The sequence below is a fragment of the Alosa sapidissima genome, chromosome 1 (assembly GCF_018492685.1).
Source record: "Alosa sapidissima isolate fAloSap1 chromosome 1, fAloSap1.pri, whole genome shotgun sequence".
NCBI lineage: Eukaryota > Metazoa > Chordata > Actinopteri > Clupeiformes > Clupeidae > Alosa > Alosa sapidissima.
Genome location: NC_055957.1, coordinates 30,293,715 through 30,318,262, shown reverse-complemented (window position 1 = coordinate 30,318,262; position 24,548 = coordinate 30,293,715). Strand labels below are relative to the sequence as shown.

At 44.4% G+C, this 24,548-nt stretch overlaps 1 protein-coding gene across 3 annotated transcripts; it reads right to left on the bottom strand.

Moving 5' to 3' along the window:
* Positions 1-286: 286 nt before the first annotated feature.
* xrn1 (5'-3' exoribonuclease 1) lies at positions 287-22,652 on the bottom strand. Of its 3 annotated transcripts, none has more exons than XM_042098816.1 (42): positions 22,433-22,652; positions 20,972-21,204; positions 20,713-20,810; positions 20,359-20,468; positions 20,158-20,268; positions 19,959-20,044; positions 18,887-18,974; positions 18,099-18,267; positions 17,655-17,722; positions 17,434-17,565; positions 17,111-17,180; positions 16,862-16,967; positions 16,624-16,713; positions 16,168-16,324; positions 15,689-15,808; positions 15,020-15,189; positions 14,576-14,693; positions 14,335-14,430; positions 13,722-13,825; positions 11,762-11,893; positions 11,478-11,640; positions 11,199-11,312; positions 10,801-10,899; positions 10,568-10,683; positions 10,303-10,449; positions 10,085-10,174; positions 9,834-9,969; positions 9,305-9,361; positions 8,733-8,865; positions 8,227-8,296; positions 7,795-7,987; positions 7,530-7,628; positions 7,318-7,410; positions 6,952-7,050; positions 5,632-5,709; positions 5,396-5,527; positions 5,047-5,188; positions 4,719-4,876; positions 4,261-4,374; positions 3,983-4,085; positions 3,523-3,680; positions 287-1,758 (listed from the first exon to the last, which is right to left on the bottom strand). In XM_042098816.1, the coding sequence occupies exons 1-42, from the start codon at positions 22,505-22,507 to the stop codon at positions 1,465-1,467; spliced, it is 5,121 nt and encodes a 1,706-aa protein (XP_041954750.1). In that variant the 5' UTR covers positions 22,508-22,652; the 3' UTR covers positions 287-1,464. The 3 variants fall into 3 exon arrangements, with proteins under 3 accessions (XP_041954750.1, XP_041954760.1, XP_041954768.1); XM_042098826.1 differs by having other exon boundaries at positions 7,530-7,625; XM_042098834.1 differs by lacking the exons at positions 287-1,758; positions 3,523-3,680; positions 3,983-4,085; ... (3 more) ...; positions 5,396-5,527; positions 5,632-5,709 and adding an exon at positions 6,349-6,533.
* Positions 22,653-24,548: the final 1,896 nt, after the last annotated feature.

Genomic DNA, 24,548 nt, shown 5'->3' with positions numbered 1-24,548 from the left:
TAAGTGGGAGTGCCGAAACACACGTCTTAAAGCGACAGTGCTACTAGGGCTTATGATGTCGAATCCATTCAATCAATAAAATGTAATACATAAATTAAACCAAACAGCTGTACTTGTTTGGACACCAGGCAAAAGATTGAAACATTTTTCATCGAATTTAAGGATAGGGCAAGTGATCTCAATGTCTACTCCAGTACCCTCCCCTCCCCACCCCACACAACCCACTCCACCCACCCCATAAAACAATGATGTGCAGAGACTTAGAGACAACAGAATAATCAACCTGTTGGTAACAAAAGGTGTTTATTAAACGTGTCTGTACAGGATGCCCCAAAATTAGGACATGCGCTCTGCTGTACATTTAGGCTTTTGGTGTTCATTCTTAAATAAACTACCAATTTCATTTTAAAATAAAATTCTATACACAGATGCATGTCTCTTTGAACATTTTAAAACCACACTCAGACAGTTCAGAGCACAGTACCAAAAGTGGCCTACAATGAATCAGATGGGATTGAAAACAAAAGGCAAACAGACTGATTGCAGCTGACAATATATACGTAAAACCAGAAATGTTTCCAGGTTTGAAGAAAAAAAAAAGGCTACAGGTGGTCACTGAATGAGAAAAACATCAACTCATTACCATAAAACCAATCAGCGATTCTTGGCCTTTCATTCGCTAATAATACATTATACGTTCTAATTATGCAATTGAAAATGAACTTAAAAACACCTCATGATTGGCAGGGAGAATATTATAGAGGAGGGACCCCTGCCAGTGCACAAGACACCAATGCACAGCCATCAGATTCATAAACCTGACTAAACCAATATGTAAACCATTATATCCCTTCAAGGTCGCAATCAGGACTGCTACAGCAGCTACAGATGAAGTTCAGTGTTGTTTCAAGTTGTCTCTGTGAAAGTGAGTGGTATGACATGTTGCTGTAATGTATGGTATTGATTCTTCAGGAGCTGTTTGGTACTATGATGTGTTGCATCCTTTCCTGTCAGGCATTCATATTTAGAGCTTCTGTGCCACCATCGAAAAAGGGGGGGGGGGGGGTTCTTAAAACCCTTTGTTGTACTAGCAAAGATTAGACTTAAAATGTCAGCTTGCAGAATTACATGGTGTTGGGAGGCAAATGTGTAAAAAAAAAACATAATAAAAATAAAATAAAAAAATGCTTCCATGAGCAGCCATCGGTGGAGGGGAGGGAGGTGTCAGGTGTAAAAACAGAGAAAGAAGTTTAAAAGAGGCTTTACCGCTCTCTCAGTGGACACAGAGGAACTAAAAACAACACCCTACAAAAAAGGGCCTGAGTGATGTCTGGGGGGCGAACAGAATAGTGCTTTCTTACAAACATGATGGAAATGCAAAGAAATAAAGAAAGGGGCTTCCATTTTTTTCCTGGTTTGTCTTCAACACTTGTTAAAAATAATGACTGTGCCTGCTCGAGGTGTTCATTCTGTAACTTTAGTGGCCTCAAAATTTACGGCCAGCTTCCTATGCTTCCGTTTGGAGGCTGAGCCCGGCGTGTGGGGGTTGGGGTTCTGTTTGGGAGTTTTGGGGGTCACAGGGGTGGTTTTGTCATGGCTGTCCTGCGTGCTGGTTGGTGGAGGGGAGGCAGGTGGAGGCGGACCTGATTGGGCCGACAGTGCTGCGTAGGTCCCGGGGCTTGATGATGCCGCATGAGCAGAGTTGACAAATTCTCTTGTTTCATGCATCTTGCGCCCTGAGACTCGCTTCTTAGTCACCTGAAGAAAGAAACAGACACATAAAACTGTAAGAGAAAGACAGCCACCCTATATGCTATGAACCTGAGAGGACCAAATCTTTCCAAACACCATGATGTTCAATGATTCATCGAGACTGGCAGATCCACAACTTTTTAAAGAACAGTGAAGGTATAAGTATAAGTATACGTATATATACACACTCTTTTGATCCCGTGAGGGAAATTTGGTCTCTGCATTTATCCCAATCCGTGAATTAGTGAAACACACTCAGCACACAGTGAACACACAATGAGGTGAAGCACACACTAATCCCGACGCAGTGAGCTGCCTGCTACAGCGGCGCTCAGGGAGCAGTGAGGGGTTAGGTGCCTTGCTCAAGGGCACTTCAGCCGTTCCTACTGGTCGGGGTTCGAACCGGCAACCCTCCGGTTACAAGTCCGAAGCCTTAACCAGTAGACCCCGGCTGCCCCCATGGTGATGATACAGACCAACAACATACAAACTTATGTATAGGTTAGGAATGTATGTAAAGGAATGTAAACTTAAAGCACAGAGGAAACTGGAACATGACTTATATACATAAATATTAACACACTAAGGGCCTGTCCACACGGAGACACTGTTTAGGTTAAACGCAGAGGTTTTGCTTCGTCTTGGTCGAGCGTCCAAACGAATCCTGTAAACGCACTGCCTGAAACCGCACTTTTTTGAAACCTGATCCCAGAGTGGAAAAATCTGAAACCGTAGCCCTTTTGAATTCGTTTGGACAGCGAAACCGCACATCCTACTTGCTATCGATGATGTCATCGCCACACCTCAGCTGCCCTGGACTTGACACTTATAGTATTGCCTAACAATACCAGTTTTTATACATGACATTACCTACGATTACACTCCGTAGGATAAATATCACAACTGGTGCTGCGCAGCGCCGATAGCTTATGACTTGGTGGACTGAACACCGTTTATCCCCGGTGTTTTTTTATGCATTCTAGCTACTGTCAGTGACGCGAGAGAACTTAAGTTATTAGGGAAGTGCGGTGTAAGTTTACATTAATTTGTGCGTAGTGCCGGTGTCATTCATTTATTTTACATGTCTTACAACATAAATAAATGCATTCAAAGTGAAGTCAGATACAAAGACGCTTAGAACTCATGTTAAGCCTATAGATGCGCACTAAATGCGAATGCGCGATTTGATGCAAGAAAAAGTATCGACTGTTACTAACAAAGGTATTATAGCAATATTATAAATGTGGCAACGGAATAGCCTAGAACTTGGGTACGCCTAGCCTCTGCACTTGCGGTGATAACCAATACTAATGTGAATCGCGGACTATCCTACAACCAAAGAAAGTAAAGGAGATTATTTTTACCTGCGTTAGCCAAATAAAGGACGGGACTGCACCCTTCACAAACCGTAAAAATTAAGTTTATTAGTTTTACAGTTGACAGTTCACTATAAGTCCACACAAACAATTCTGGTTTCCTTGCACTAGCCAGTTTAGTCGTAGCCTACTCTGTCTGTTGTATGGCCTACACAGCGCGCAAGCTTTGGTCAATTTCTGTAACAAACAGTGCCACCTATAGGCCTCGGATATGGAGTAACGTGTTAGAGTCGTGTTGAAATGGATCCGTTTGGACGCAAATATTCTTGATACGGTTCCAGGGAAGACGGAGGAAAAAAAAGTCGGTTTGGTACGTGTGGACTAGGCCTAAATGATCACACAAACTTGTGTTGTGTGAGGATGTGATCGTTAGAGCACAGCTCAGACGTCTGACCTGGAGAGGCACAAACTGGTTGTGGGATCCAATGGGGACGGCGGGTGGAGGGGCTCGTGCGCCAGGGAAGGTGCCGCCATAGAAAGGCTGGCCTTGGTGAGGAACCGGCATCCCCCATGGTAGAGGACCATAGGCCTGGGGGGGCATCAGGAGAGAACCTGTGCAACAGGACAAACGAGTGTGAGTGGCAGAGCAACACTCCACTGTCATTGCACTGGTGCAATGGACTCCACTGTCATTGCACTCTAAACATCTTCAGCTCTGATGACCTCTACCACAACATGGACTCCACTGTCAATGCACTCTAAACATCTTCAGATCTGATGATCTCTATTCTGCCCTTGGCCATCATCATAGCAGACAGAACACTATTTCTGAAATCCAGTAGTAGCCAGAATGACACAATTGTTTCCCCCCCAAATCAGACTGTGCCGCTTGCCCTAAAGCAGAATCCACTCACCAGGAGGCTGAGCAAACATGGAGGGATGGGGCGCCATTGGGCGCATCCCCTGCATCCCCGAGAACAGAGGAGGAGGCAGAGGGAACGCAGATCCCACAGAGCTCTGCACAGGAGGACAATCAATACAGCGCAGATTAGATGATGGAGACCACTACCAAGGCCAAGATCTGAAGTAAGATCCATTTCACTGCACCTCACCACATCACAAAACATTATCCATTAAACTGCATTACAGCAAACCACAAACAAACAACTGACATTATCAGCATGGAACTAACCAGGCGTTGCAGGGCAAACAGAGCTGCCTTCTCCTTGGCCTCGTTCTCAGACTGGCACTGGGGGCCGTGCACAAGCAGACCACTGGACAGCTTTACTTGGCACACAGTCACACCCTAGAGAGAGTAGTTGCAGTAGTTGTACATGTAAAATCAAAGTGAGTGGCAGTAGTTGTACATGTAACATCAAAGTGAGTGGCAGTAGTTGTACATGTAACATCAAAGGTTTTATATGGTTGAGCTAATTCTAGCTCTTCCCCCAAGTAGGTAAATATACATTCAGTCATCAGGGCTTTCCATAAATCAGTTTCCACCTTTTCACTACAGACACAGTTGTGTGTGTGTGTGTGTGTGTGTGTGTGTGTGTGTGTGTGTGTGTGTGTGTGTGTGTGTGTGTGTGTGTGTGTGTGTGTGTGTGTAAAAGTGAGTGAATGAGTGACTAAACAGGTTGCTGAGCTGACCTGGGCAGTGCGCAGGAAGGTGAACTCGGGCGGGCCCATGCCACGGGCCATGCAGACGCGGCCCAGCTCCGCAGCCATGGCACTGTGGTGCAGTGGAGGGGGCCCGGGGGCCAGGGGGGGCCCGGGGGCATCACCCTGCGGGGAGTTCATTTTGGCAGCTGTTGAGGGAGGGGGTGGCCAGGTGAGAAGCAAGCACGGCTCAACGTGAACACAGCTCACGCACCACTCACAACTCATGCTCAAAAAACCGAACTAAATGCACTTCTTTTGAATCTATAAAATAAAATGAGCACACACAGGATCTCTTCAGTGTTAAATGGTGGTGTACCTAGTTTTTTGGAGGGTCGTCTCCGCTGCTGCTGTTGTGGGTGCTGTTGGGAGCTGTAGTGGGTGGAGTTGGGTGCATCAGCAGAGGTGGGGACGTGGGAGCTGTCAATCTTGAGCATCTCTTTGAGCATTAGTGTTCCCTTCTGCAAAGAACCCCACAGGAACAAAAAGCACTTACAGTCAACCACATCACAGCAGACACACCTCATAGCATCTAATGTCACATACACTTTAAAGTGATTCAAAAATATGAGGGCAGTCTATGGAAGCAAATATTGGTACCAGTAGGTTAAGCAACTTAGTAAAACAACAGATTTTAGCCATTGTGAACTGCAGTTGGGTGTGGTTACCATGGCAAAGGACTGTGGCGAGAGAGGCTCTCCCGATTGTTCAGCTGGCTCTTTGGAAGGACCTAATGGAACAGGCTCATTTCCTTTGGTGATGTTCAGGTTAGCAATCAGATCTTCAAACTCGGAGGAAGTCTGAAACGGGCCAATGTAAACTGAGAATGGTGGGAATGGTGGATGTGTAGGTGTGTAATACAATCCTTGCTATTCCATGCATTTCACCAGCTATGTTACTATACCTTGTTCTGCTGGTTTTGGGGTGGCACTAAATTGAAGTCTTCGTTTCTCTTCAACAGCCTGATGCCTCCAGATGGATTCTATGTTTTAGGGTTATGAAAATACATTATACAGGTCTGTTGATTTCACTTTCGACTCAAAAGAGAATCTGCAAGGATAAACGTAAGAGAGAAATAGGCAATACCTACTGCTGCTTTTCATGATAATGATTATAATGGGCAGATAATGATTATGATGGGCAGTATGGTGGCCAGTTTTACTTAGAGCGGGGAGGCCATTAATATGTAGACAAAAACCTGTCTGGACCTCAAGAGATTTCATTTATTTATTTTTAACCAACCAAAACACATTTGAAAATGTATGAATAAATTATGAAATATAAATACATAAATATATTAATTCATGGATTATGTGATCGATTCATCACAAGCTTACAGTATTTCGCCACAAACATCAATCTCCAGGTACTTTATGTATGTAAATTTACTACATACAATTATTTTATATTTAAATGTTTTTTAAACATATGAACTACATAACTTTTCTTGGTGAAACATATACATGTACAGGTATTCAATATGTTTAAGATAATTTCTTGATTAAGTAGGTTAAAAACGAATAACACCAAGTTAATAATTTCTTGATCAAATAAGTTAAAAACGAGTTTGATAATAAAAGTTACATTGAACTGATACATCTAAAGTCTGACTGCACTGCAGTTGCTGTGATGATAAAAGTGTTTTTTTTATTATTGCTGGTGCCCCTATCAGTAGATAGCGGAGGGGTTGATTTGCTGCTGGGGTGACTGGACTGGCGGGCTCTACGGCTCGCTGCATGCAGCCTGATCAGCGCCCTGCTCTGCTCCCTGTCCTGCTGGCAGCTCGGCCTCCAAAACACACTCGCTCTGAAAAATACCATCTCCAAACATGTCACTCGCTCACGAGACACATGCCCTCCTCTAGACGGCACTGGACATCTACCATCTCTCTTTGCTTTAAGCACAACTGGCCAAATATATCTAAATATAATTACACAGCTATGTCTGTAATGGCCTGAAGAGTTTGATCTAAAACACCCTTGACAGCTGCTCTGTGGTTTAATGGGTACCACCTGCAGATTGATCTACGGCTTTGTTCTGTTATTTTTGTTTGTTTGTTTGTTTTTGAGGAATTGTTTGAATTGACGGTTATGCTTTATGGCAATGATGTATTAATGCATTAATGAAGTCAATTTTAGCTGAGACCCTTTATAAAAGGGACTATAAACTGGTTATTGGGATTATGTACGGTGTTGGTGGGATGAAGTGTAGTGGAGGAACGTACTGGTTTGCTGGCAGGTTGGAAGCCCTGGGGGTCACTGCCCTGACTCTTGCTTTGGCTCAATGGACTGGCTGACCCCGTAGGTAAGCTGGCCTTTCCAGCCTAAGGAACACAACAGTGGAGATGATTCAATGAAGACAGACGCCCCCACACACACACGCATGCACACATCTGCAAAAAATTACACAAACTGTCCTTATCACACATACACAGTCATGTGGCGTGCAAACTGGCACCCCTGCAAAAACATTGACTCAAACAGACTTTACACCACTCACAAAGATGTGCAAATAAACACCCACCCGTCCACCTACAGACATGTGGAACACTGTGTGAAGTGCAAGCAAACAGTGGGAATCAAGGACTCACATTATTTTGCCAGTGAGCTGGTGGTTTCTGGGGCATTGCAGAACTCTGGAGAGCCAGCCATACATTGCTGTACTCCTCGTCTTTACCGGAGCCCTACACACACACACACACACACACACACACACACACACACAATAAGTAGGCTTTATAAAATAGATTGGGGGGGGGGGGGGGGGGGGGGGGGAATCACTGCAGAACAGGTGGACACGAACCTTGACTTTTTGCTGGTTCTTCTGGTTGAGGCCCCTGTGAGGAGAGTGTCTGTTGCCCTGAGTGTCGGCCCTGAGGTTAAAGCCTTTGCCATTCTGCTGCTGCAGGAAAGAATACAGTCAGCTTACACACCTATTGAACTGTACACAACACGATTGAGGCTCACAACGTTTGAGGCTCACAACGCAATTAATTATTACAGACAGATTCACATAGCTAATACTTCCAACATCACATGTGCTATATGAGTGTGAGTGTGTGTCTGACCTGTGTGGGTATGAATGGGGAGCGTGGGGAGTGGTTGAGGCCGGCGAGCTGGCCCTTGTGTGGCTGTTGGCTAGCGGAGGGCTGGGGCTTGATGACGGCAGTGAGCTTGCGGGAGCCCTGCTCCAGGCGACAGCCATGGCTCAGGTTGATTAAGGCACTAGGAGGCAGCCGGTAGCCTCGGCCTGCTGAACACCTACACCCACGAGGAAACATTAGGCTCAACGCAAGCATCACAAAAAGACAAGAAAGACAAACAAGACAAAGCATACACCAGTGGACACATAATCACACCTGCAAAGGCTCACAAAAGCAATCTAAATCACCACGTCTGCTCATTTGCCCTAACTTATTAACTCTACTTCAGGTTGTATCTTATCTCACTCTTTATCATGATCACCAGTCTCTGTGGCGCTATTCCATGAGAGCACGTACCTGATAGTGAGTCCTCCTGCAAATTCCTCATCAAACACCACCTCGTACAGGACCTCAGCCTCGCGCTCAGCTGGACGGGGGGAGAGAGGTGGACACAGACACATGAAACAGGAGAGGTGGTGAGAAATGAAAGAAATGAGAAACTATTTGCAATCTGTCTAAAGGCTTCGTGTTCATATTTTGACTTGGCCACAATAAGTGATAATCCAGCTCCATGGTAACATGCTGAACCAGAAGCTCATGAACTGACTGGTTTCACACAAAACCATTGTTTTTAGGTAGTGTATCTCTCTCTGAAAAGCGCTTAGGATATAATGCCTTCCGCGGCACAAAGTTACTATACTGTACATGACATGCAAAGTGGATATGTGTGTACATGTGTAGATCTGCATGCGTGTGTGTGTGTATATATATATATATATATATATATATATATATATATATATGTGTGTGTGTGTGTGTGTGTGTGTGTGTGTACACATATTACTACAAGGTAGCACAGGTACCTCCTTTAATCCCGATGATGGTGCCCCTCAGGCCAAGTGGGACGGAGAAGCCCTCCCTCACATTGACCACACGGTCAAAGAGACGGTACTCCACATCAGGGTCAGGCACCACCCCATGCTGCTGCTCAAGAGGCTACACACACACACACACACACACACACACACACACACACACACACACACACACACACACACACACACACACACACAATTACAGACAATATACTTCAGCCATAGAGCAGCAACAGGCAACACCACAAGCCACAATCTGTTCTGTTCAACTCAATTCAATTTAATTTGTATACATTTACTCATATAGTGCAATAGATATTAATGCATGCATCATGTATTAACGTAGCACATTGAAATGATCTCAAGGCACTTTAGAGAGCATGAACCCAAGGCGACAGGTCAAGTAAAATACAGTAAAAAACATACAACTCACACACCCCTAATAAACACACACAGATAATTATGAACACAGTATCCTGGTGGTAGTTAGTGAGGTTCCCCCTTTGGGTCGCTTGAAAAGCGCTATTTAAATGTTATGTGTTGACAGTGGTGGTACTCACCCTGTAGAGCAGATGTGGCTTCACAGTGACCCGCACTTTTTTGCTGCTCTTTTTCACCTATAAAAATAGCACACACAGCGATGACAACTCCATACAGGCATGTGTACACTGCACACACACATGCAAAACATGCACAGGGTTCCCACTCAAGTCAAATGTAAAATTCCATGACAAGTGAAAGTCAGGGCAAGTCAGGGAATAAATGCAAGTCATGGAATAAAGCAGGAAATCAATAAATTGGCATTAAAAAAGGTGCTAACCACAACCACTCAAGCAAGCAGTAATGGAAAAAGCTAATAACCAAACAAACACTGATACTACGTAGAAATATATTTCTATTAATGTATTTTGGGAAGTACATTTAAACTGCTACAACAAAATTCCCTGAAATTCTCTGACTTTGCCCACAAAATTATCAAATGTCTCGACTTAAAAATCCCATGATATTCCAGAAATTCCATGACCCGTGGGAACTCTGACAGCAGTTCTCAAGACAACTAGCCATGATATACAAGCTTAGATCTCTAACCTTGGCCCTCTCCAGCTCCTCCTCAATCATCTCCACGATGCCGCCGTCCAGAACCTGGAGGTCACAAGAGGCCCGGGAGATGGAGCTGACCGGGTGAGCCCTCAGCCAGTTGGTGATCTCCTGCACCTTTTCAGCCCTATGTGGACACAAACACAGATTTCACAGTCACAAATTCACCACGTGGTAACTCACCAAAACCACTGCACTGGTTGGGAAGAGTCAGTATGTAAGTGTCTGAAAGTCAAGGTTACCCGTTCTCCTCCAATGCTGGCCAGATGTCATCCTCATAGAAGACGTCGTCATGACTGTTCCTGGACACGGTGTTAAACACTTCTGAGAATCTGGAGAGTGCACATTCATGTTAACATTCATATTACTCCGACGTACTGGAGAGGAGTGGAAACATTCAGATGAAGAGAGGTGGACGGATGACACACAGGCATGCACACACACACACACACACACACACCTCTCCAGGTACTCTGCAAGCAGTTCCTCCACAGCAGCAGAGTAGAGCCACTCCTTCTCCGTCCTCTTGGTGTAGCCCGGCACCTCCTCGTTCTTCTTGTTGAACTTGAGGTTAAGGCCCACGTTGGCCTTCTGCTCTCCGTGAGGACTGAGAAAGAAGAGCCCATAACCATGAGGACACCACAATACTCAGTTGGCACCACACACAGACCAAGAGCATCCCACTGCGCAGCCACTCCAAACTGGAGCCGAGAGGTTCCACTCACTTTCTCTTGGAGCCCCTGCCGATGAAGATGCTGCCGGAGAACCGGGAGACGAGGTAGCTGGTGATGCCCAGGCGGGAAGCCAGCACGTAGCCGGGGCTGTACTTCACAGAGTATTTCTGCCGTGGGGGACAAGGAGAGTTAAGTCAGTCGTAGCCCAGTGGTTTCAACTGGTGGTGAGCGTTCATCAGTGTGCACCAAGTGCTTGGTGTATTGGATGGACACGGGTCACTCACATGCTGGTTCTGGATTAAGGCATCGAGCTGCGGCTCGCAGGGAACAGTGAAGACCACCCGCACCCGCCCCTCACTGATGACATCACTGGAGTCTTGCACCTTCATCGTGAACAGGATAAACAGAATTAACAACACCAAGATGCACTCTGTGAAAATGATGCAAACAGCCTTGCAACCTCTAGTGCATCAACAGATCAACAGTGGCTTAAGAAAGCGGAGTATGATAGGCAGGCGTGGTGGAGCAGAGGTAACAACACAATGAGTAACGTGACAACCAGTCGGCCCAGGTTCTATTCTTAAACCAGCTGTTATGAGACCACGCTGTGAGTGTCACATTGGATAAAATTCCACAACTTTAAATTAAATTAAAGTGTTACTAGTGTGACTTGAGAACAAACCTCTCCCATGGCGCCATAATACGGGCTCCCCACCATAAACACAGTGATGGCTGGAGGAAAAAGCTCATCCAGCGTCTTAAAGCAAGATGTGGAGGAGTCGAAGGCCTTGATGTCCTGAGAAGGAAAAAAAACAAACAAAAAAACAATAATAAAAAAGGAGAAGAAAGAAGGGTTGTAAGGGAAAAGAAGATGTACCAAAAAGGAGAAACCAATAGAGAGAGACCACTGCAGAGGCAGAGACAGCAGAGTCAGGAGAGGTCAAGCCGGGGGGCCCCTAACCTTAACAATGGTCTGGTAAGGGTGGGGCAGGACCTGCTTGGCCCACTGCTTTTCCAGATGAACTTTCCCGTCCTGGTCCGGCACATACTTCCTGCCTGTCAGCAGCTGGGCGTACAACACCACCACCGTCTCATTGATCACCACACCCTTACGTTTACCAAAGCTGGACACAAAAGCACACGCATTACGGACACATTCGGACAGGCATAAAAGTGTGACCACGGTTAAGTCCGAGTTGACCTCGGGAAATAGGACAGGTATGTGAGTACAGGGATGCTGCTTACTACTCTGTGAGGCCCTGCGAGTCCTTCTCCCAGTCCTTCTGCTCCTTGTCACTCAGGTAAGACACTTTGATGGGCGGAGGGCTGTTATCCGAGTAGAGCTTCTGAACACCTGGGGGCTCTTCCAGGTAAAATCTTAGCGTAATTAAAAGAGAAATGGGAAAGTAAAAATTAGAAACAAAAAAAAAGCGCAAATTTGAAACAAAATGGGTCGATGTAGGTTGGACATGGCATAGGCCTAGTCCATATCGAAAAAAGTTTGAACAATGTGCAACTCTGGCAATTCCTGCCACAGTCTATATTATTGCCATCCAATCAGAACTTTAGTGTGCACAATCTGCACCCTGAAACTGGTGGGTTTTAGGAGATTAAATACAACCTGAAACTAAAAAACAGACCAGACCCCTATTTTAAACCAGCCTTTATTTATCCAAACCTGTAGTCACACCAGGCGTGTAAAAGTCTATAGGCGTCTATTTGGGACTCTGCTTTTATTTGATGTTTTACGGCAGGGGTCCCCAACCTTTTATGTACCATGGACCGGTTTGATTCCCATTTTTTTTTCACGGACTGGGGCGGTGGGGTCTGGGGTTCCATGTTCCATATGTGTTGTGCATGCATTACTTGAAAAGAACTAGCTCCAGTTAACAGTGAAGGTAACGAACTCTTAAAAATGTGAAAAACGTGAACTTGAAGTGAAAATTGAACAATATGAACTATGAAAATTGAAGCTACATCTATCAAGTGTGAACATGCTTAACAAAATGGGAACAAATGGAACTAAACGTGCATTACGAATATAATCAGTGGGAGCCCTGTGCTTGTTTCCCTGCAACAAGAAGGTTCCATCAGGGGGTGATGGAAGACAGTGACACTCTCAGTGTGTTTGAAATGTCCAGTCGATTGCGCAATTTGGTCTTAGTTGCAGTCATTGCAGAAAACCCGGCCTCGCATAGATATGTGGTGGGAAATGGTAGCAACGTTTTCAGTTTTGGTTTTGATCCAAAAACCCGCCAGAGAGGTTTCCTCATACAAACTCTTAAGACCACCGTCATTTGCAATTTCGATCAACTGCTCTTCCTCCTGCGCTGACAAGTTATGACTATTCGGGATATTGACAAATGGGTTGCGGACCCACTCATTGGTTTGCCGTGGATCTTTAGAGGATGGGAAGTAGACTAACGCTCAAACTCATTTGAAAGCGCAACAAGGTGATCGCGCACCAGCTGCGAGAGAAAGGGCCCTGCCTCAGTCTCTCCCAAACCCCCCACTACTTTTTGGAACATATCAAATACACCCCGTCCCCATTCGTCCCCACAAATCAAGCTTGGCTTTAAATGCAGCGACTTTATCTGCCAGTTTAAAGACAGTCGTCATTCTCCCCTGGAGTGACAGGTTGAGGTAATTAAGCAACCCGAATATGCCACACAGGTAAGCGAGTTTTGGCACCCAGTCCTCATCACTAAAATGTGCAGCTAACGGTGACTTTTTTTCTGTAAGAAATCTCTGCAGCGGCTCTCGAACACTCTGACCAGTGACCTGCTAAAGATGCTTGTTTTTTTGTTGCTCATTCTAGCAGTTTAGCTAACTTTGTGTGACGCTACCGTTCGCCAAGAACTGATCAAGTGAAGTGAGCTGACCTGAGGCTGCGCAGCGCTGAAGGAAATTTGTAAAGTGTTGAAGGCGGGACAGACAGACGTAAGAAAATAGACCTTGCAAAATGCAAACATGCGTGCAATCAAACAACTGCATATAGGCCTATGCCATGTAAAAACGTGACATTATTGCGAATTAAATTGAGTTTAGTTTGCATGCATTTTTTTTAAACTCATGTCGTAGGCTACGGCCCGGTTAGGAATGTCCGGTGGTTGGGGACCGCTGTTTTACGGTATATACCTGAGTGTGAGTGTGAGTGAGTGAGTGAGTGAGTGAGTGACAGAGCTAGAGGTCAGATGTCGCTTACTTGGTCTCTCCATCAGACACAGCCACAACGCGGGCTTCCTCCAGGTGAGGCCAGTTCACAAACAGAGACTTCCCTAGGACTTCAGAAGCCACTTCTTCACACACCTGAAAGAGAAAGAGAGGAGCATATGCGACACACGTTGTGTTTACTTGACCACGCGGCTCAGCCTTGCACCTGCTAGGGCCCACACCCACGACTTGCAGCACTTCAGATTTGCTGACGTGCTAGCAAGGAAGCTTAAACCCATGGGTGCTAACGCCTGGCGTTCAGCACAACTCTTAAGGCCTCGTGAGAGTGGGTTACTTACTGCACAGCTACCAGACTGATCCAGTCGTTACACATGCTTCAGTCAGATCAACAGTCAAGGATACCCCACTGCCTTTCAGTGAGATTTCTAATGAACAAATAATGCCACTTCTATAACTCTATGTATTACTTACTAGTAAACACAAAAGCCAAAACCACTTTTTACTTTTTATCACCATTACCGTGGTGGTGACCTCACACCAAACCTATATAACACTTGTGACTAGTAGAGTTCACAGTAGTAGTAGTTCCACCCGAGACATGTCTTGTGTGGTGAGAGTCGAGTTATGACTGAATGATGGCTCACCGGCTCCCCCTCCTGGCTTGGTAAGATTTCCAGGATGGTGTTCTCCCCTCGACTGCTCTGCTGGAACACCACCACCCCGGCCTTCTTCTTGTAGAACTGGAAACCCATGAGAAGAGGAGTTATGAAAATCAATCAGTGAATGTGTGGAACTCTTTCAGCATTATTTTGTCACAAATCCCTTGGACAGATCTTTGCAGAGCTGTGATGCAGCCTGCCTTCTCGTGTGAGGCTTGAGGCTCACCTTGTGGCGAATGTGCTGCAGCGTGGGGAAGCCACAGAAGTAAAGCGACCCCCTGTCTATCCGGCGGCCAACGTGGTTGAGCGACACGTGCCAGGCATCCATGGCCACTGGGGTCACTCTGAAAGTAGACAAGCAAACCAGTCAGTCCTCTGCAACTGCTCAAAGACGGGGTCCATCGGGCATACATTCAGGGATTTGTCATCTCTATTTACACACTGGGAAAAAACCTGTCTACTCATTCACTGTTTTATATCCTCCGATGTCAATTCTCAAGCTTGCACACCTGGACAAACATGGACTGCATGTGTTTTTGTTTTAACTCAACAACACTGTTCAACACATTGAATCGGGTAAGTTCAGGTGCATGGGGCAGAAGACAATACACAGGTGAGTGAGTACATTGTGGATTTAGATGCCGTCTGAGCACTTGGGCTTTGCACTTACTTTACATGGCAGTGGACAATGTTGGGGAACAGCTCCGGCAACAAGGACTCGTAGGGGTAGTCCAGGTCCTTATCAAACGTGTACAGAGCACACTCTGTATGCCTGTTCCTGTCCTTCTCTGCCCTGGTCATCTTGTCATTGAAGGGATCCATGGCAGCAAGCAGCAATTTCTGAGAGGAGCACACAAACAAACACACATGTGAACCTCCACACATGAGGAAGGAAAGTTGCCCGTTCTTTCAATGTATATACATTTGTTCTACTAAGACTTCTAGCTGTCAATCATGAATGCAATTTAAAGGTGTATGTTCAGCAAAAATAAAAAAACTTGGAGGTTTGACTTAAAGGTGCCATGTGGGGTTCAGTAGGATTTGAGTTGTCGAACACAGCTACACAGCACTCTTCCATTGCATTTAAGAATAACTTTGAAAGACTACCCTGCAGTAGCTGGTTCACATGCTACCTTTAGTGGATATATTGGCAACTCAGAGCATAGGTGTTTTTTTGAAGTTGTGTCAAAACACATTTCGTTGATATTTCTAGGCAATTCTGAAATGTTTTCAAATGGGAAAAAAACTCCACATAGCACCTAATTTCTACAAGTTCTGATGAACTCTTCCAGCAGCCATGCGCTAAACCACGGGCAGCAGAGACAGCCCAGTCAGTCACCTCGTCTATGAAGGGGATGAGGACCACGGCCTCCCACTCTTGCTGCTTGCCGTTGAGGTCCGTTTTGAAGTCCAGAGGGTAGTACTCAATGATGGGGGAGATCTGGGACGTCATTAAGTGCTACACACAGAGAAGACATGGGCAACATTCAGTATGAACTACTACAGGAAATGGGTTCCCAGTAAGCAGGGATGCAAACAGGCAAGGGGTAAAAAGGGTGAGAAAATTCTAAAACCAGTCACAACTAGCGGGCGCGCTCGTATATTAAGCTCGTCACTTACTGAAAGAAAATGCTCAATCTACCAAAAAATCCTGTGTGTGTATGCCTGGTGAGCACCATTTTAAAAATGCATGAACATGTCTTTTCTCTGAGTCATTGATAAATTAGGGCTGTATAAGTATGTTTGTGTGTGTACACACATATCTGAACACAAGTAGATGAGTGTAAATGTATAAATAGCATGGTATATGCACGTTACCCTGTAGCATTGAGGCAGAAGATCTTTGCTGGCTGCTGGCAGGACGCCCAGCAGCTGCTCAAAGGGCATGAAGGGCTTCCCCAGGTCAAAGGTCAGTTTGAGGTCACGGAGGTTCCTCACATCAGACAGGAAGGGAGCATAGTGGTGCGGGTAATACCTACCACAGGAAGCACAGATGAAATCATTGGTTTGGAGCAGACAAAAAAGCACCAAAGGGGGAAGAACAAGAGGGTGAATTAGTGCCCCCTATGTGTCAGTAGATAGGGAAGCGCAAGACTGAGAGCTATGACATTTAGCTAGGCTGGCTGGTCAAATGAGACCACTAAGACTTTAGATGACAGCTGTTTGGCAGAGCAATTATTATTTCTGTTTACTTTAAATTATGAAAGTAGCAATGCTTACACACACACACATGCGCACGCACACATGCAGTGTGTGTTGTAGTTATTCTCTTACCAGCTCCATGACTGAACCCCATGATAATAGTAATGCAGAATCCACTGGATTCCCTCTACATAGCACTTGGCTTGACTGGCCAGAAATTCACTGGAGGGACAAAAGGCAAAGTAATGTTAACATACAGACAGCATGATCATCCATTTCTAAATGACGTGCTCATTACATGACAATTCCACACACCATGCTACTTTTTTAAATGCCTGTCAGTCCGCTTGGGGGAATGTATTTCACTCACTCTGAAACGACTTCCACACCCATCTTCGACATATAGTACATGCGTTTATACTGCCGGAACTCCACCTCAAATATTTCCTCTTCCTCACCATCTTCCTCCGCACAATCTGAGGGATGATGGAGACACATGGAACAGCGGTGACTCACAGTGAACACATTCAGTAAGTGTCCAGGCCAGTGAACAGATTCAAGTGTCCAGGCCAGTGAAGGATCATAGCATGACAGCGCTGGATTAATGCAGCATGGGTACCTTTGATTTGGCTGTTGCCGGTGTCCTTTCCACTGTCGAGAGCAGCAAGGCACAAAGAATCCTGCTGTGACTGATCACAAAAAAGGGGATGGGGGGTGGCAACAAGAAAACACTCTCTTTTTAATCAAATTCAGTTGTTTTTTTTTTCTTTGTTAAGTCAGGAAACATGAATCATGAAGCAATTGGGGACCACAATGAGACAACAAGACAGCAAGACAATGAGACAACAAGACAACAAAAATACTTTTCTGTTCATCCCTTTAGATCACATAAATCACATTTCCCCAGTGACCTTTCTAGTGGCTAGCCTGAGGGAGGCTTACCTTGCTCTTCCTGATGTCTTTGCGTGCTTCCTCTGCAGCTAGACCAGCAGCTTCATTCAGGTACTTGTTCCCCACTTTGCTCTCAAACCACTTCAGGTCCACAAACACCTCATTAAAGTGCTCACGGTCAAACTGGGGAGCAAAGATCAGCACAGGTCAAAAACATCACGAAAGGTCCAACTGTTTATTTATTTACTGGTTACTCTGATTTGTTACCTTACCTCAGACAGCTTCTCCAAGTACTTCTCAAAATTAGCCAGATTCAGAAAGCCGTTCTCATTGAGGTACCCTACCAAAGGCGACATACAACAGATATTAGCAAATCATACAAACAGAAACAAGAAGCGTGTTCAAATTTGCAATACAGAGGCAAATATTGTTTTGGTGTGGTTAGCTCCTCTGATGGTTTGCGAACATTTGCCTTTAATTTGCCAATTCAAATGCACCTTTGTGCTGCACTCAGATGAGTGGTCAGCGTACAGGGAGAGCATGGAAGCTGCGCTCGGCTGTGTACTGTGTGCAAAGTGTGCTGTGTGCGAAGGCTTTGTGTGGAGCGTGAGGGGTTGACAACACTGGGTAACGTGGGTAAAACAGGTCACGAGAGTGTGCATGCGCGCGTGCCTGCGTGTGTGCCGCGTCAAGATGGCATTGGGAGCTCCACTCACCCCCGAGCGTGGGCAGCACGCTGATGTAGGTGCGGTAAAGCAAAGGCAGAGCATCGTGGTTGATGTGCAGGTGAGGCAGGTGAGGGATGAAGTCGTTGCCCACCAGGAAGCCCATCAGGATCCAGTCGTCGATGATCCGCTCCAGGTCATACTCAAACGGGATCTTTTTCTAAGGGGAGGCACAAGGAGGAGAGCACATTATGAACAACACGCAGCTACATTCGTTTATAATTACAGCAATGAAGAAGCATTTAAGATATAACTAAAACGTTCATATACATTTATCTTGTGTGCACAGAGTGTGAGTGTGAGTGTGCCTCTGTGCACATGAATGTTTGCAGGTGTGTACAAATAAATAGAGTCTGTGTGTGAGTGAGTGTTACACATCTACATTTTTTGCTGTGTGTGTATCTGTTGATATGAATACATATGAATGCACATATGTATTTAAGTATAAGTATATATATGTATAAGTAAGTATATATACTCTTTTGATCCCGTGAGGGAAATTTGGTCTCTGCATTTATCCCAATCCGTGAATTAGTGAAACACACTCAGCACACGGTGAACACACAGTGAGGTGAAGCACACACTAATCCCGGCGCAGTGAGCTGCCTGCAACAACAGCGGCGCTCGGGGAGCAGTGAGGGGTTAGGTGCCTTGCTCAAGGGCACTTCAGCCGTGCCTACTGGTCGGGGTTCGAACCCTCCGGTTCCAAGTCCGAAGCGCTAACCAGTAGGCCACGGCTGCCCCAATTTATAGCACGATGAATGTGTGAGTGTGCATACCTTAAGGTCTGAGAACTCATAGTCAATGTACTCCCTCATGAGGGAAAGGTGCAGCAAATGAAATGTGGTCTCCTCAGGAGCAGTGATCCTACAGGATGAAAACACACATTTCACTGTGTATGGCTACGGTCAACACTGCATGGGCATAGTCACCTCAAAAACTGAATACCAGGAATAACACCACAAAGCTCCTGAAGCAACCAGCCAACACCCCCCCCCCCCCACCCCATTTAAAACACATCACCCCACATTCACGCTAAGGCTGCAACTAACAAATATTTTGGTAGTTGACTAAGCTGTCGATTATTTTTTTTTCTCGATTAATCGATTAGTCAACGATTATTTCGGTCACGCCCACCATCCCTGCTTCCTATGTGCATAGCACATATTTGTAACATATTTGTAACATTTATGTTACCACCCGCCCCCCTCAAATTAAAGTGCAACTAGTCTGTTAAACGGCAATATAATGTGCAAATAAGCAATAATGTACTTTGTACTACTACAATAGAAATATCAAAACAGAAAGTTGTATTATGTTTATCATCATAAATTGAAAGTCACCATAGTTTATCATAGTTAGTGCATGCTAAATGCGGAACAAACTCTTGTAGTCTTATATCCTTGAGATCTTACTTTCTGACAGGTATACTAACATAAACACTATGATATAACATATAACCAGTTGCCACAAAGCCATCGGCCATTGAAATAGTTTGGCTGCTCGGTAAATTTTACCCATTCGGAGATAACATTACATCAAGGCTCTAGGGTGCTTGCGTTTGAGATGCTCATGCATGCATCACCGTCGTGCTACTGTGAAATGGACAGCTCTGCTGTTTTGTTGCTTTATTTTACTAAAATATTCTCACATGCTTCTCACTCCGTTGTGCCATTCAAACGCTATTGAACATTTGTGTGGAGTAGACAAAAACTTTATTATCATAGCCCTTTCAGATTGCCTCAAATAATATGACTCATAGACAATAAAATTCTGCATATACACATTTTCATAATTGCCATTGTCACCTTTGATGACTAATCGTTGCAGCGCTAATACACACACACACACCTTTTCTGGGACTTCTTTCCACCGAAGCGTACCTCCTCTCTCAGGAGAGAGAAGTGTGGTTCATGGCTGGTGAGACCGAGCATGATCTGTTGTTGACAGAAATCAACCTCATAAGGTAATTGGCAAACTCAGGCTCCAAACAGATGAAGAGAGTTGTGTCACACATGATACACACTAGTGTGTGGAAACAGACACTTACCAGGTCAGCATCCAAACCGTAGAGGCAGTGTCGCGTGTTTGGATTATGTCCTGGCTTGGCATTCTCTGATCGAATGAACTCCATAATCTTGTGCTCCCCTTCCCCAGGCGTCTGTGAAATGTATTATGAAGAAGATATTAAACATCCAAAGAAAAGAAACAAGCAAAACAGCCATGTATGAGCGTTGTGCATGACTTTCACCTCGTGGCCTGACAGGAAGACATTCACGCCCTCCCACAGTCTGTCAGTGGACAGCTTGCTATGCACAAAGTACTTCAGCTGTTCCTGTAGTCTGGCCATAAAATCAGTCCCTGTACGACACAAGAAGGAACGAGCGAAAATGAAGATGAGATGGTGAAAAGCCCTGCATCCCACATCAAGAATCTTGAGTCTTAACACTCACTACCATTACATATAATCACCCAAAATATACCACTTACATAGGACACAATAAACCAAAAAGGTCATCATAACAGCAAAGCAACCCATTACTGACTACCTCTGGAAATTATGCCTAGAATGGCAGGGGGGAGAAGCAGCTTAGTGGTTCCTCACCTGGAGTGATGCAGTTGGAATCAAACCTGGCTTCTGTTGGCAGGACTTCTCCCTTCTCCAGGGCCTTTTTGATCTTATCTTCTGCCTCTTTGGCTGATCTACACCATACAAATGAGAAAAGGGTAAATCAGGGAAAGGTAAAATGGACAACTGAGTACAAATATGAAATCAAACATAACTGATTGTAATGTTAACTGTGATGGAAAAACAGGACACTCATCAGGCAATATGCCGGCAGTGTGACTGTGTGATAGATCACCTGAATCTCCTGCCACGCTGCTGGTTCATTTTAGCCCTTGGGGCAACACCATCCACTGCCATGAAGAACACCTTCCTGGGTTTGATGATGCGAAACAAAACCTCAATATAATGAAAGATGTCTGCAAAGATCTTCTCCTCTGTGATGCGGAAGTGTACATCCTCGTCATTGGGGTGTGAACACTGATGGATTATTCCATTCATGTCCAGGTACAGGTTGTCAAATTCTGGGATCTGCAGTTAAATACAAATGTATGAGAGAGATAGGAAAATAAGCTGTAGGCTGTATCAGTACATTAGCTTAATTCATAGCTTAATTAATGGACATCATGGGAAACACACAATTGCACAAACAATTGATTCAAGACAGAACATGTCTCAGAGGACCTGGCAAGGAGGAAAACAAAGCATAGTAGGTCCATAACCACTGACAGGTACTCATGGGTGTTGCTCTAAACTTATGCTAACACTGGTCAACTACACCACACTATTTATACCTTTGTACACTTTCTAGTTTATTAACGTGTTAACGAGTTTAGTACTTGCGAAACAATACCAACAGAAATCGAAAACCTGGTACTATCCCAATCACGTTAAGGCACCTTAAAAGTATTCTATTGAGACCGATCAATACTATTGTCAATTAGGGTCATAATCGTTCACTCTGCTGCCTTGCGTACTTGACCCCGTATTGTTGGCGAGTACCAGGAACCAATAATAGTATGTACTCTGACATTATTGCTGTGGTCGCCCTGTAAACAGGTTGACAATCAGCTAGTCAGCTGACTTTAACATTGACTGTTCTCCTAGCTGCTTACACAAAAGCACTTTTGGTTGAATCATGCACACACAACTTCTCACAAGCTAATGTTATACCTCCCGAAATAAACAGACCAAAAGCCACAAAACAGGAGCAAATGCCAGTTATTCGTTGTCATAACTGACTTCGTAACTTGAATAACAAGTTAGCTAACGTTAACTAAAAAATGGAAGTCGCGGATTCATTCTGCTAAGGTTAGCTGTTTGACTAACAATAATGTTAGCTCAGTATCTAAATGAATGTTAACTAACGCTAATTTAAGAAAGAGTCATGAATGTGGGTGATATGATCGATTGGCTAACTGATCAAGGTAATAAAAAAGTGATAATATAACAACGCCTTTTCTGTATGGCACAAAAACATATGCCATCAAAACTGTGTCTATGTAAACAACGGGCTGCGCTAGCATGTCTGTTTTGGAACCTGAGGCAACGTTACGTGGAGGTGAAAAACTCCTTAAGGCCTGTAAGCTAAAGACATTGATTCAGCTATATTTAGCTAAACCGTTGCCCGTTGTTTATTTCCTTTTCGTAGTGTTGTCAACTAACTTCAATGTTAATGTTAATTAAATAATCTAACGTTAACTAGCTTAACGTTAGCTAGCTGACTGGTTAATAAGCTGTGCTAGCTGACAATTCATACCTGATGTTCCTTGACAACTTGACTTAGACAAGGATATCGCTCCGAAATCCATCGATAAAATTTTGGTACCCCCATCCTCGCCTCTCCAAATAATTACTTCTAAAAACGTAAAGAGGAGAAGAGCGTTAACTTTTCATAAGAAGTTAATATTGCTTGTGAGGCTAGCTAACAAGCAAAAGAGTCTCCTTCCGTTGAAGCTAGCAAGTGTTGTACAGGACATAAAAATGTCCGGGCGAATCCGATGACGTAATAAATAACGTAACTGAAATTATGGAAAATATCAGATTTACCTACAATGTTATAAAAAAAACACACTCAAGCATACTCATACGCAATATAACAATATATTTAGATTGATAGATATGATATGATATATTCTTACGATTGTATGACCTTTTTAACCAGTGGTGCTACCAACAATATAGTCCGGTCGGACGACGATTTGTCCATTTTATTTTTTGGCCTAGGACTACAGTCAAAGTCCCTCCCTATCTTGCATGCAGATGCATTTATCTGAACGACATTAAAATGATTTGATTAAAAAAATCGAGTAAAAGCAGCAATTATTCTTTTAATTCATGATTCATTAGCATCATCATAACAACAATAACTTGTTATCCTCTCCTCCAAACTCTCCCTCAATAGCCACATTTACATGGACAGTCGCCCCCCCCCCCCCCCCCCCCCATTCCGAAACCATGGAAGTGGGCAGAGAAAATCATGAAGGACTCCTCACACCTCGAACACAAACATTTTCAACTCCTCCACTCTGGTAGACATTACATAACATTGTACATCCCAACTACCGGACACAGGAAAAGCTTCTTTCCAATGACAATATCCTTTGAAGTAACTGCCTTAACTCTTGTGCCACTTATGTCATATATTTGTTTTCGATAACCCTACTGCACTTTATTGTTCTGTGTCTATCGCTAATTGTATCTAATTGTATTTTATATATTGTATCCTGCCTTATATGTTTTCTTTTGGTGCAATATCTGGTATTGCATGTTGTGTATGTGTAGCAGGGTTAATTATGCTTCCCTGAATTCCCCCATCGTTTCTACAAGTTCTATTGTAGTTTCCCACGCCTCTGAGGTACAGTAGGTTGTAGGGGGGTGTGGCTTGGGTCGGTTCCCACGCTGAAGACCCCTTAAAGGCCGTGTTGCAGGGTTCATTTTCCAACGAATTTGCACAATTTGCTTGTTGATAATAAACATTTAAACTGTTATCCATTGTATTTGATGTTGTTGGGTATCACAAAACGGAATATAATACGAAAAAGCAGGTAATATTTCACAGCATTTGAAGTGATTCTCCTTTCCCCCACAATGCATTGCATTACGTCACCTTGGGGAGACTACAGACCAAAGCCCACCTTGAGACCCTTGAGAATAACGAGAGAGGAGTAAAGAGAGACGAGTAAGGTATTGTTCAGCAGTAGATAGCGCAGATTATAGATAAATATATAGGCTATAGATAGCCTAGATATGTATATAGACAGATAGATAGCTAGATAGATCATGTCATTATGCTGGTCACAGGGGAGCTCCTCGACCAGCGGCCAAAATGCACTCGCTTCCCTAGTTACTGCAGCTCTCCACCACAGTTTCCATCGGGACGGCACAGCCCACACAAGCACCTGCAAAACTGCGACTTGCCCATATTATCTCCCTCTTTGGTAAGCCGTACCCTGACGATGTCAATGGCAATCAATCACGAGCAGTAGTTATCGAAAATATTCATGCTGAAGACACGACCAGCCTAATCGGCGGCGGCGGCTAGAAGCTAAGTAACTGGGGTGGCTCACAGGTGGGACTAAAAAGTTAGCCCAGCTAGCTATCATGATGCTTCATATTCTGATCTTCTGACTAAGTTTGCCCGGTAGCCTACTTATCTGAACTAACGACATGATCACTATCACTAGATATAAAGAACATGTTGACTTTCATTCGGTGCTGTTCACTGACAGTAACAAAAAAAGTGTCGTAATGTTATAAGCATAATACATTGAACTGAATAGGTGCATTATAGCCTCATAACGAGGCCTCTCAAATTCAGAAAATTGCATTAAACTAAAATCGGAAGACATTGTTATCTTTGTTAGACCATAGGG

Coding starts and splice junctions, on each gene's coding strand:
- xrn1 (XM_042098816.1), bottom strand. CDS start 22,507: ATGGGGGTACCAAAATTTTATCGATGGATTTCGGAGCGATATCCTTGT. Junction 20,811..20,971: donor CAGCGTGGCAGGAGATTCAG/GTGATCTATCAC, acceptor TGTATGGTGTAG/ATCAGCCAAAGAGGCAGAAG. Junction 16,714..16,861: donor GGTGTGGAAGTCGTTTCAGA/GTGAGTGAAATA, acceptor TTGTCCCTCCAG/TGAATTTCTGGCCAGTCAAG.